The 13,810-nt window shown below is 41.4% G+C and overlaps 1 protein-coding gene and 1 pseudogene across 1 annotated transcript; one reads left to right on the forward strand and one right to left on the reverse strand.

Annotated features, from left to right (window-relative positions):
* Nucleotides 1-3,426: 3,426 nt before the first annotated feature.
* On the reverse strand, nucleotides 3,427-6,098 carry LOC133903192 (GDP-mannose transporter GONST3-like; annotated as a pseudogene).
* Nucleotides 6,099-7,762: 1,664 nt separating this feature from the next.
* On the forward strand, nucleotides 7,763-13,541 carry LOC133903481 (glycine-rich RNA-binding protein GRP2A-like). Its single transcript, XM_062344881.1, has 5 exons — nucleotides 7,763-7,914; nucleotides 8,130-8,251; nucleotides 8,402-8,470; nucleotides 8,560-8,666; nucleotides 12,627-13,541. The coding sequence occupies exons 2-5, from the start codon at nucleotides 8,143-8,145 to the stop codon at nucleotides 13,275-13,277; spliced, it is 936 nt and encodes a 311-aa protein (XP_062200865.1). The 5' UTR covers nucleotides 7,763-7,914; nucleotides 8,130-8,142; the 3' UTR covers nucleotides 13,278-13,541.
* The last annotated feature ends 269 nt before the right edge of the window (nucleotides 13,542-13,810 follow it).

Genomic DNA, 13,810 nt, shown 5'->3' on the forward strand with positions numbered 1-13,810 from the left:
ATTGGGAATAGAACGTGAATGTGGGGCATGCAATACATAAATAAATCAGCACATACGTAGCTAATTAGCGACATACCGGTGCTTCCAATGATCGTCGATCGTAAGTAGCTCCCCAGGGCCACGTGATTGGAATACCCCTAACTCCGTCTGGTGAACGACAGATAAGAAGCTGCGGTGCTTCTTGTCCACTGCAGGGTCAAGAAGCTCGGGGGTTGGAGGGTGCGTCATATCTGCATTGAAACCAAATGTACATATATATATATATATATATATTACAACATGTAGACAAGAAGAATATATATTGAATCCAAATATACATTGCAACTACATATACATGAATAATATGTACAGTCTGTTACGTGAACAGCATATAACATACACGTATGAAAAGTTACATGAATATATTACAACATGTAGGTACAAATGTAAGGTCCAAATGTAACGTAGGTAACTAAGGCTAAGACCGTACAAATATAACAGCAAGATACGGTAAATACATTCACACTTAACCACGGTCATACCCCCACCTACACAACAGGTACATTTCCGGATAATACTTGTATGTGTGACCCATTTCATTGCACTTGCTGCATCGCTTCACCCTTGGATCCGCTCGGATTCATCCATATCGTTTCAAATCCGGTGAGTTTGTCGACATCCCGGTGTGTTCTTCATCCTTTTAAAATCTGGCATATAGATTCATGAGGGACCTGAATTACTTGTAAATGTATCAGCAATACCGTAGCCATACAGCTCATGGTTCCATATGTTCAGTATCTAATGCTTCATAAAGTACATAGAAACATATTGCCTGGAAAGCATATTGTGCTCCGCACATGCAGCTATGACGTGTGTACATGGCCTGTGTAGCAATTGTGGCTTCTGCCACGTACAGATGCATGATCCACTCCTAAGCACGCACTCTTGCACATGCCACTCACGTCTTCCACCCATACGACCCTTATCCTGGCACAGGACACTGAACCTATGCTCCACAGTCCCCTTTTGATTAGCGTGGTGCATATGTGCCTTCTATGTGGGCTTCTTCATGTACTCACATAGCATTGATCCATACAGCATACGGTTATCTTCCATTGCCTTCGAAGCAGCTGCGTAGCGATCAATAAAATATTTACAAGTCACATGCATAATACCTTCTACAATTCCAATAAATGGGAGGGATCTCATACCCCGCATGACCCAATTGTAGACCTCAGCAAGATTAGTTATCATTATCCCATACCTTGCTCTACCACTGTCGTACATAAAGCCCATTTTTCTTTTGGCTCATTTTGTATCCATTGCGAAAAGTTCCTGATAGCTAACCCTAACCTCATTACTATCTAAGGAGTATCTATTAGGAGAGGTCCAAGAGCAATCGGTTCATCATTTGTGGCTGCTAGCTCAGCTGCCTGTTTCATAGTTAGTTCGTCTAGTCTTGCCCATAGGGCATTAAACTTTCTCTGTTGGTTCTGGTTGCACAATTTCTTGAAAAGCTTCATCAAGTCCTTGTTTTTGAATTGTCTATAAAAGTTTGCACTCATATGCCGCATGCACCACCTGCTCTTTAAGTCAGACCACTTTGCTATAACACACCGTCGAACACTCCCATATTGCATATCCAGCAAAGCCTGCAACAATCCCACATGTCTATCATGAATCAAACAAACATCTAGCTGGTCCAAAACAATAGCATGCTTCACCCGATGAAGGAACCAATACCAGCTGTCCCCGTTCTCACTCTCCACGAAGGCAAACCCTAGTGGCAGGACTCTTCATCGGGCAATTGAGGGGTGTAGCCGATGAGGGGGAGCACATCCCTAGCATAATTGAAGAGATAGAGATGGAGGATCAAGAGCTAGACGAAACCATTGCCAATGAGGATTCATCCGATAAGGAGGGAAATACATGCAGAACAACCAAATCCTGCCACTAGGGTTTGCCTTCATGGAGAGTGAGAACGGGGACAGCTGGTATTGGTTCAATGAACAGGTGAAGTATACTATTGTTCTGGACTGGCTAGATGTTTGTTTGATTAATGATAGACATGTGGAATTGTTGCAGACTTTGCTGGATATGCAATATGGGAGTGTTTGATGGTGTGTTATAGCAAAGTGGCCTAACTTGAAGAGCAGGTGGTGCATACGGCATATGGGTGCAAACTTTTATGGACAATTCAAAACAAGGACTTGATGAAGATTTTTAAGAAATTATGCAGCCATAACCACCAGAGAAAGTTCAATGCCCTATGAGCAAGACTAGATGAACTAACCATGAAACAGACAGCTGAGCTAGCAGCCACAGGTGATGAACCGATTGCTCTTGGACCTCTCCTAATAGATACTCCTCAGATAGTAAGGAGGTCAGGGTCAGCTATCAGGAACTTTTCGCAGTGGATACAAAATGAGCTAAAAGAAAAATAGACTTTGATGTATGACAGTGGTGGGGCAAGGTATGGGATAATGACAACTAATCTTGCTGGGGTCTACAATTGGGTCATGTGGGGAATGAGATCCCTCCCACTTGTTGGAATTGTAGAAGGTATTATGCATGGGACTTGTAGATATTTTATTGATCACTACACAACTGCTTCGAAGGTAATGAAAGATAATCGTATGCTGTATGGATCAATGCTATGTGAATACATGGAGAATACCACAAAGAAGGCACATACGCACCACGCCAATCAGGAGGGAACTGCGGAGCACATGTTCAGTGTCCTATACCGTGATAAGGGTCGTAGGGGTGGCAGACGTGAGCAGCATGTGCAAGAGTGCGTGCTTAGGATTGGAACATGCATCTGTACGTGGCAGAAGCCACAATTGCTACACAAGCTGTGTACACATGTTATAGCTGTATGTGCAGAGCACAATATGTTTCCTAGGCAATATGTTTCTAAGTACTTTATGAAGGATCATATACTGAACATATGGAACCATAAGCTGTATGGCTATGACATTGTTGATACATTTACATGTAATCCAGATCCGTCAGAAATCTATGTGCCAGACTTCGAAACGATGAAGAACACACTGGGACGTCGACAAAATCGTCGGATTCGAAACGATATGGATGAATCCGAGGCAGGTTCAAGGGTGAAGCGATGCAACAAATGCAATGAAACAGGTCACACATACAAGTACTATCTGAAAAATATACATGTTGTGTAGGTGGAGGCATGACCCTGTTAAGTGTGAATGTATTTAGCATATTTCGCTATTATATTTGTAAGGTATTAGCCTTAGTTACCTACGTTGCATTTGGACCTTACATTTGTACCTGATTGTGTACCTACATGTTGTAATATATTCATGTAACTTTTCGCACATGTAGGTTATATATTGTTCACGTAACTATGTGTATATTTTAATGTAACAGACTGTATATATTAGATAATGTATATGTAGTTGCAATATATATTTGATTTCAATATATATTCTTCTTGTCTACATGTCCTTGAACCATTGGTGCCTTTAGTTTTGCAGTCGATTGCTGGTAGGGAAGCCACCTGACATACATATTAGGAGCCCTATTGTGCCCACAACGGAAGCATGCTTGTCCCAGATAACCAAATTAGTCACAACAGTCAGGAGCTTGTAACTATACCAAGCACTGTGAATCCTGTTGCAGAGATGGCGCGTCTGCAGGAGAACCCAAAGACAGACATGACATGAACACAGGAAGGATCACATCGAAGGAAAGCGAGTTCGCCACCTTGGAGCTGTCAACCTACATCTGACCAAGCTCCCCCATTCGAAGGAGCTCAGGGGGAAACAGCATCAACGCTTCAAGGTTGTTGTAGAGGACAAGACCGGAGGTCCCATGTATTTAACCCAATTGTCATGACAACATGCTTGATGTACACAAAGTCGATTGACATGGTTGCAAGATAGGCCACAACCCAGCTGTAGGCACCCACGGTGAATTGGTAGTCTGTGAAAACATAAATTATACTTCCACCAAGTATAGTGGCAAGCGAGAGCCATGTCTTCAGTGATGGCCATGGCTGGTGAAGGTAAAATGTCTCCCCAATTGCTACAAATATTGGAACAGCAGAACGAAATACAGTGAATGTATCCACGTTGGCGTGCAGTAGGAGTTCGTTGTTTGTGAAGATTGAGATGTAGAACATCACAGCAACTGGCAAGAACTTCCACATGGTCCTCAAATTAAGACCATCATGCTCAATCAGCTTTAACTGTCCACATAAAAGAACCCCAGCAACACTGGTGAAGTACTGTAAAGCTGTCAAGGCACCAGGGTATGGAAATTTCATGGTTGCCCATTTGTGATGATAGAGAGGAGAGATGCTGATAGGCAGTACCCAGATGCCACACCATAGTCTGATGCTTGCTGCGCAAGAGTGGTGAATGTGCCACACCAGGTTTCTTCAGTTTTCTGGACAGCACACGAATCATTAGGTGAAGCATCTTCTTTCGTATCTGATATATAAGATATTTGCAGCGCAAAAAGTGAAATCATGATAATTTCCAATGTAATACATGAAATGCAAGGAAAAAAAAGTTCAATGGCAGTTGCTAGAAAGATAAACCTCAAACACAAACTATCCAGATCAGTAATGACATGTGTTATATTCATTCAATGGTTTGGAATGCATTTTGGTAGTATTATATTTATGCCCTAAACAACATCACCACTGAACTTTGTAAATATCAATGGTAAATGAGGCACAGCTCAGTGTCAATTGTCAAATACTTACAGCTGCTTACATAAGCCATGAACAATTCATAAACTGACAACTGCACTTAATATTTTAACGTGCACAAACATTCTGCGGCCTACTCCTCTACTCAGCATCTGTAATGTTCATCTATGGCATGTATACTACCTATTTAGTCATATTCATTTAAGTTTAATAGCATCCAATAATCATGTCAGAGCAAACAGCGAACATATAAAAATTTGATAGCTATTTATGGGCATCAGATAATACAAACGCTTATACGTAATTGGCAAATGAAAGGAGACATATACTAAACTAGAATGTGCAAAGTACATCAGAAGCCTAAGCAATCAACATATGGTCTGAAACTGTGAATTCTGGAACCATAAAAACCAAGAACAGTTCAGGTCCCCCAGGCGCACACAGCATCCCAATTAACATTCTTCCTAACATAAATTTTCCAATTGTAAACAATTTATTCACTAAAAAAGCATATCCAAAATCTGATAAATGAAAAGGCAAGTTCCTTGTTTTTTTTTTCTTTAAAAGCTAAGTTGCCAAACATGAGTCATGGTAGCATCGATGTGGAAGTCACATTGCATTATATTTTGTCACAAACACAACTTGGTCAATTCATCAGAAAATCAGAAAAACAAAGTTCATACTCACAACAACACATATTTGGGATGTTTTCTTCTCTACTAAAAAAGAGGTGTGGCACAATTAATGGCTCCAAAACAGAACTAACTCGGGGGTTTTGCGACGCCTGAAGAAATACTTGCAACTTGCAATCCCTTATCGATCTAGAGTAAGACCCTCCAGTTCCTACACTAGCCTCACACGATATACAAAGAAATCGAATCGATTGGTCGACGAACCATACGCAGGCATCCAGTCAGGGGCGACATTAGCAAGGTAGTACTAACTGATGAAGCACCCAGAAATTCATACCCTAGTGTTATACATAGCTATGGCAGCACAAAATTGCAGTTCAGGTTTTCCCCAAAAAGAACAAGAAGAACGATTACCCATCAATATAGTTTGTAATCCGGCATAAAGCTGAACCACTAAAAGTCTAATCCTCGCCTATCTTTGCACGGAAACTAGCACGATCAAGCAGTCTCCATCGAGATACACTTTTGCGTGTTGCCCATTGCGGTAAGCCGAGCAGTCGCCTCCGAACCCACTCGGATCTGCCGACGCCGCCCCAATTTCGAATCACTAACGATACCCCCACGGCAGGAGGATGGGCATGGCATTTGGAATTTTGGATACCGCTTGAGACAATTGGGGATTGCTAGATCGAGGATTTGGTTGCCAAGAATGGCAGCGGCTACTCGAACGGTCAGAAAAGAACAACCAAAAGAAAGAACCAGAGGCGGAAGCAAGAAGCCCACATGTGGTGTTTTTTGTTTCTTTTTGATACGAGCTCACATGTGTTAGAACCCCGTTGATCCTGTTTATTACTACCACCGGCTAAAAGAAAAAATTTTAAACCTTTAATCGTAACCATAATTCATAACTGCACATAAACGTATTTAACTTTATCACATAAAAATGGTTTAATATATTAATCCGCAAAAGTATTTTTTATTTTTCAATTTACAAAATCAGTGACATACTAATGACTAAGCATATGTACTGATGCCCTAAATGATAACCAGGCTGACCGGCGGTAGCAATTTACTCTCCTACGTGACAATTGATGCTGACAGAAATAGCGCAAAGGAGACTTATCTTTCTCACATAAAAATAATACTAATATATTCACCATCAAAAGTATTTAAAAGTTATTATAATTTTACTAATTTTTTAATTACGTATACTTAGAAAAAATACCAAAAAAGAACATATACAATCAGCATAAGCACAGGTAACTATTTCCCTTCCTTCTTCTCCTATAGATCTAGTTCGCTAACGAGTAATCCCACGAGGCCGCAACCATAGAAAAAGATTTTAGATATGGGTTATTTGCTTTGTTCCTCCTCCTTTTCTTTTAGAGATTCCTTTTCTCTCTATCATTTCGATGCTAATAGTGGCTGGACTTTCACTCAAGAATGTATCATCGACCTATTTCAAAGTTGACACTCTACTTATTAATCAGTAGGCATGACAAACCATGTTCCATTACATTTTTGTCTTCCTCTGTGAAAAAACTCTAGAACCAATATGTATTACTTTTTTCTAGATTATATTTTGAATACGTTGACTAGTGTATAGCTTTGTGATTGCTTTTTGATACGCCGTTATGACACAACTTCAACTTCTCCATTGAAAAATGCCATGGAGCTTCAGATGTTAGGATTCTACATTAGCTTAAGAAGACTCGTCATAAGCTAGGATTAAGCAAAAGGAAAAAATAGATCCTTGGAACCAGTTTATTTGTCTTATAAGGTTTTCTAAATAAATTTCTATAAATTGTATTCTGCACAAGGCATAACTAAGAGGAAAATATATGTAATGGAAACCACATACTGGTGGAAACATGAAATCACTTTAAAACATGTCTAGAAGTTTTGAAGAATTCTTCAAAAAAATACCATATGGAGAGGAAGTGATATTATGCATCTATGGAAATTTTCAAAATGAAACACGCATTTTTTTTGAGATTTGACAAACAACAAAGAAAAAAAGACAAAAATTAGGAATAAGGTATGTGCTAAGGCCTTCTCCAGCAGTGCCAGCAAACGAGCCGCATCTGCATTTTTACCGATTGGAGCTCTCGTATATGTCTCCAGCAGCTACTGCATACGACCTTTTCAGCAGCTACAGTGATGCCGATTGAAAATTGGGAGCAGCAAATTTGAGGCCGGTTGGAGCACCCGTATCACTGTAGCTGGTGTATGCACGTGACCCCGAGAGCAGGGGAGAGTAATAGAAGATAGGAAATATGGTAGTTGCTGGAGATGAAAAAAATAGAAGATACTATAATAATATTAAATGATACTGTAATAGTATTATAAGGGATAAATTTTTAAAGTATCTGTTGAAGATGACTAAGGTTCCTTATCGAGAACCAACCTCGGCCCTCCGCTAGGCCAACCGTGTTTAGAAAAAGAAAATTCCAGTAGCAAGTTGACCAAAATACCCTTAAAGCTGGGAAAAAATCCTAAACCCCAACCTTCGTCCCCTCGCCGCTGACCTGCCCGTTCTAGGGTTTTTACCTCTCACTTCGCCTCCTGAATCCCCTCCGCCGTCGTCTCCCGGAACTCCGCCGCCGCCTCTCCCTGGTAATCGACATCTCCATCCCTAATCCCCTCACAGCAACCTTCTTCGCATTGTTCTATTGCTGCATCTCCACCCACTAGCTCGCTTCTTGTTCGAATCGTGAAACGGGATTGACGGCGAGATAGATCCGAATCGACTTCATTCTTCGTTTCTTTCTCCCTTTTTCGCTAGGTCCTGGTGATCGTTTCTCTTACCGCGTTCAATTGCGATTTGGCAGGGTATTTCGGGAGATGGCGTTCTTGCAAAAGGTTGGGAATCTTGTCAAGCGATCCACGAGTGCCAGCTCGTCGCTGTACCAGTCGGTTCGATCCATGTCCTCCTCGAAGCTCTTCGTAGGAGGTCCCGAGTTCTCCACTCCACACTGTTGATTCATTTCGCTATATTTTTTTTTATTGGATGGATTCATTTCGCTTTGTTTCTGCAAACGATTTGATTGATTCGAGAAGCCCTTATTTTGTTCTGTTGCTGTAACTGATTTTGTCCTCGCAGGCATCTCGTACGGCACGGATGAACAGAGCCTGAGGGATGCGTTCGCTAACTATGGCCAAGTCATTGAAGGCATGCGTCTTTCTTGTATTCCGCTTCTTTCACATGTACGCAAAGATTGGACCCTGTTGTGCGAAAATAACTATGGTGTTATTGTTCAGCTAGGGTGATTATGGACCGTGAAACAGGAAGATCAAGGGGGTTTGGTTTTGTAACATACACATCCACAGAGGAGGCAGCCACTGCCATGACTGCCATGGATGGGAAGGTGCGTTGTGCTTAGTTTGTCAAACTGATTGGACTTTGCATGTCAGGTGGCAATAAGCCTTCTTTGTTCGATGGGTTGCGCAGCTGCTCTATTTTTCACTTATAGTTATTTATTTTGAGAGCGTGTTAAATAGTTGCACAGTAATGTACTATTGTATGTCATATAAGGTATGATAGCGATGAAAAATTTATCTCTCGATAAATGTAAGCACACAGTTCTTTCTGAATCTGAAAATATTAGGTATTATCTTGAAATTCTATGTCCAATGAACCTATGACTTTTCATATGCTACAATGATTTGATTAGCTGACTTGGGTAATGAGTAATAGACATCTAAGGGGGAAAATACAGATCCAAACTGGCAAATTGTTAAGCTCCTTAATTTGATGGATGCCACTTGTAACCTATATGTGCAATGATATTCTGGAATCTGATATGGAGTATTAGAATAGCATGCAGTTCAGAACTAGCCGACTTAGATTTCAGCCAAATTGCATTGTTTATTTTCTCCATGCTTTAGGGGTTTGCATTGTTGTGTTGCTGGATCTGTCCTGAAGGTGCAGTTGATTGCATAGACGTATTTAATGCTATAAGTGTTGCATTGTGTTGCATTTTTGTTTTGTGTAGCACCTTAAAACTTAGACATGTTGCAGTTCTCCACTTGCATGAGATGCAAGGAACATAAATTGATTCCATAGAACCAACCATACATTGATGAGTGGTACCTTAATATTGCTCTTATGGCTCGTTGTATATAGTAAATTGCAGTTAGGTCCTTGGACAAGTGTATCACCAAGGCCCTTGAACTTGACTTACTCATTTAGGTCCTTGAACTTGTCTAATTGGGTCCACAAACATCCAAATCTTATTTAATAGTGAATTAAACATGGGACAACACCTTGGTTCATTCTTAATTATTTTACCACACAATCATCATGTGAAACCAATGGCAAATAGATGTATTTGAATCATAGTCACCAGAAGGCTGGGTTGATCAGGTCGAGGAACGGGGTCGCGGGATGCGGGTCGACACTTTACAAAAGTAGGGTACGAAGGGGGTATACCTCCTCGGGACGACTAATTCGCGATGTGGTACACGACCCCAAGGAATCTGGATGGAGCATCAGGAGTTCGGGACTGAGGAACCTAAGGGAAAAGAAAACAGAAAAGAAGGGAATAATGGATTAGATGGGCTGCCATTTGCTAGCTCATCCAGCCCACCTCCACCTTAACTTGCTTTAACTCCTCCAGAAATGCACACACAGAAGTTGCAGGCAGTCGGCAGCCCCGTTGTTTTCTTCCTCCCGCTGTCTCCCTTCTGAAACTGCAGCCACTCTCCGTTCAGTCCTCCGCTGCGGCACCTCCTCCATCGCCGCCACATCACCAACATCCCCCCACCGCCACACCACACCCCCCCCCCCCCGGCCCCGCGGCACAACCCTTGTTCAATCTCCGCTGCAGCTGCAGCATCTCTTCTTGCCTCACGACCATGCTGCAATGGGGCGGTGATCCAGCCTAAAATGGGACACCGATGCGATTCGACCCTGACCCTCAAATTAGGACGACGTCCCGGGGTCGTGGAACGAGGCTTCGACCTTGTTTCCTGTGACTATGATTTGAATTTCATGACAAAATTATTGTTTTTATAAAAAAACATTAGTACCTTTCCTCTAATACATACTGAGCAGTTAGCAAGTGTTTGCTTATCTTAAATATTGTCAACATGCCATATGATCAATACCTGCAAAGTTGTGTTTGGACCTGCTATGACACACTTACACTGGTCAAGAGACCTAAATGTGCAATTATAAAGTTTAGAGACCCAAATGAGACTGTCGTGCAAGTTTAGGGGCATGTGGTGCATTATACAAACTTATATAAGAGGAACACAGTAAACATATTATGCTGAGAAAACTTGAGAAAAAGCAAAATTCAGTCAGTTTGTTCTATTGGAAATATTGATGTGTGCCACTGGCAGAGTTGGAAATTGCACTTACAAAGGATATTTTAGCTATGCCACTATACAGAGGATATTTTAGCTATGCCACTACAAATAGAGAAATTATCTTCTATGTATGTCAATTCCATTTGTAGCAAATTCAGTTATTTCAATAGTATTAATTGAATTGGGAGACCATAGTGCCTTTATGTACATGCAGTCATAGAATAAACGATTTGGTGCTTTATGTCAAAATGGAAATAAAAATGTTGACCATGCTAATAAGCAATGGTGGGCCTGAAAGGCCGAAAGTATAATGTACCTAAGAAATGAAGCCGACTATTTTTTTTTTTAAAGTTTTTCAAGTGAACAGTGACCACTGACCAGACTTGCCTTTGAAGAGTTATACATGGCTAATTATCGCAAAACCTGACTGCTATATTTATCTATGATTTGTAGAATGCATTCACTGCTGGTGTACAATCCTGTACCAGGCCATCTGTTAGGTTGCAAGTGCCTTTAACTTGTGTGCTAAACTTGTCCCTAGAGCACAGTGCCCTGACAAAGCCATGTCTTGTCACTGGTCTAACATTCTCAACCTCTGAACACCTAAGTTGGTCACTATCAATCTTTTGTTCCTGACTACCTGTTGTGTGTACCAGAGGTAATGTCTGGTGCTCTGAGAGAGCTATACTGTAGCAACAGCCATAGTGTTCATGTGGGACCGTTTTCACAATATTTGTTTGAAGTTAAGAGATAATTATGGTTAGTTTCCTTGTTAGTTGGTCTATGTCCTTGTTTGATGGGCATGCAATGTATCCACTATTAATTAAGAAACAGTGAATTAGTTTTTTTTCGTCTAAAGTTCTTTCATTCATGTCCATAGTCTACCTACCCCTTCCTATACCCTAATACCTTTCAAGCTTTGCGTTCTGCTGTCCTCTGCATGTTGGTTACACCGATGTGAATCAAGGTTCACATCGCCGCCTCATTTGAATTGATGGTTTCGGCAAGAACTTTGGAATAATTGAATTGCTTGTTTCAAAATTCTTATTGGGGTCATTCATACTGATTTCCGAACAGTTAACAATTTTCATGAAGGAGATCAGTAGCACAGAGATAGCATGGTCATTAGGAGTTGGGTTAGAAAACTGATCGTAGAAGATAGATTCAGTGTATATTGTGTAATTAATGTCAAACTGTATTGCCTTGTTCAGCCAAGGGAAATTCATACATGAACTTTGGTTCGTCTATACCTATCTTGGGTAAATGAACTTCTATGCTTCAAAAAATGACCAAAAATTTATCCATCATGACAAATCATGTGGACCTGCAAAAATTTGTGCAAAAATGTGTTCATATGTTCATTGTGCAAAAAAGAGATAAGGCTTATCTTTTGTTCAAATGATGCTTTATCTCTTGTTTTTCTTTTCTTTTTCTAAATGCACAAATGAACATATTTTTGCGTAAATTTTTGTAGGTATGCATGATTTGGCATGACTGTTTTAGAGATTTTTTTGAGGTGTACAAGTTCATATATCCACCATGGCTGCAGATGAACCTAGGTTCAAAAAAATCCACACCTGTATAGCCAGGCTATATAGGTTTCTTTCTAGAAATTGTGAAAGCATAGAGGAGTGGGCAGGAACTGGTAAATTGAGGGTGAGGTGAGGAAAGAGTTGTTTGTGAGGAAGCTTTGTTGGATGGGATGGTGGGAAGGGAACCCTAGTGATGGGCTAAGAGGTGTCAGTGATTTGTTAAAAGCATTTATGCTCTTGTTTCTGCACTACCTCAATTATCTTTTAGCAATATTATGCAATTGATGAGCTGCTGTTTGTCTCTATTACGTGATTGTTTTGTGTGTTGCACGGTCTGAAACTGCACAAAATACCATTGTAGGAATACTTTTCTAGAGCCTAACTATCATCTTATGCCACCCAGTTTGTGTTAAAAGCTGAATTTATTTTCCTTAATTGTTGCCCATAGGTTCAATTTTCCAACATCTATTTTCCTGTTATCAGGATCTGCAGGGTCGGATAGTGAGGGTGAGTTATGCTCATGACCGTGGTAGCCGTGCTGGTGGTTTTGGTGGTGGCAGTGGAGGCTACGGTGGTGGTGGATATGGAGGTTCATATGGTGGCGGCGGAGGCTATAGCGGAGGCGGTGGTTATGGTGGAGGTTCTTATGGTGACAGTGGAGGCTACGCTAGAGGTGGTGGTGGTGGATACAATGATGGTGGCAATATTGGTTCAGGCTACAACACTGGTGGGAACTATGGTGTTTCTGAAGGTGGACGAGGTGCTTATGGTGGTGATGCCAGTTACACAGGTGGCACTGGCGGATATAATGCTAGTCCTGGTAATTACAGTGGTGGTAGCTTCAATCAAGGAGGTGGTGTACCTGGTGAATATGGAGGCGGCAACTATGGTGGCGCAAGCAATAATAGCTACGTGGACAGTGCCTCCAACACTGCATCTGTTGGTAAGCTGGATGTCTTGTTAAATGATCTCAAAGTTGACAATGCTGGAGAGGCTGAGGCTGAGGTTGTGAGTGAGGGTGTGGATCTTGACGTTGCTGATGAGGACATGAAAGGAGATGGTCATGATGACTTTGTCCAGGATGATTGCAAGGACGAAGATGAACCTGACGACTATGCCAACAAAAGAAGTTGAACTCAGCCCCAAGCACAAGGCGAAGAAATTAACTGGTTATGGGCTGCGCACTATAGTGCTCTCCGTGGTAAAACTGCCTTGAAGACCATCTGCTGTATGCAAATAAGTCTAGGGTTTCTTGTCACAGCTATGTTTCACTTCTTGCTTGCTTATGTTGTGTATGCTTGATGATGCTGGACTCCTGATATGTCACGAACGTCTGGAATGGGAATCATATGAATAAAATGTAAGGACTAAGGACATTGCACTTGGTTCCGGATCTAACTTGTGTTCGTGCTGTCGTGTTCTTGGGTGCAATATATTGAATTTTCTGTCGGCAGCTCCATTGCCTGCTGATGGTTATTCCAGTTTCCGCTCGTCATTGATTACGAGAATCATACAGATTGCTTATCATTTAGGGGATGCATGAACAACCTTGTCGCTAGTGCCCTTGCCCAATGGTCCTTGTGCACGGTGAGACCAATATCTCGCATCCTTGTGCCGTCCTGGTGCAAATTTTCGTTGTGCTTGCTCCTAGAGCGAGCCCTGGCTTC

The sequence above is a fragment of the Phragmites australis genome, chromosome 21 (assembly GCF_958298935.1).
Source record: "Phragmites australis chromosome 21, lpPhrAust1.1, whole genome shotgun sequence".
NCBI classification, from domain to species: domain Eukaryota; kingdom Viridiplantae; phylum Streptophyta; class Magnoliopsida; order Poales; family Poaceae; genus Phragmites; species Phragmites australis.

Excerpts from the sequence above, each read along its gene's own strand:
- LOC133903481 (XM_062344881.1), top strand. The coding sequence starts at position 8,143 with ATGGCGTTCTTGCAAAAGGTTGGGAATCTTGTCAAGCGATCCACGAGT. Across the intron at positions 8,471-8,559 it reads CTATGGCCAAGTCATTGAAG|CTAGGGTGATTATGGACCGT; the intron begins GCATGCGTCTTT and ends GTTATTGTTCAG. Across the intron at positions 8,667-12,626 it reads TGACTGCCATGGATGGGAAG|GATCTGCAGGGTCGGATAGT; the intron begins GTGCGTTGTGCT and ends TCCTGTTATCAG.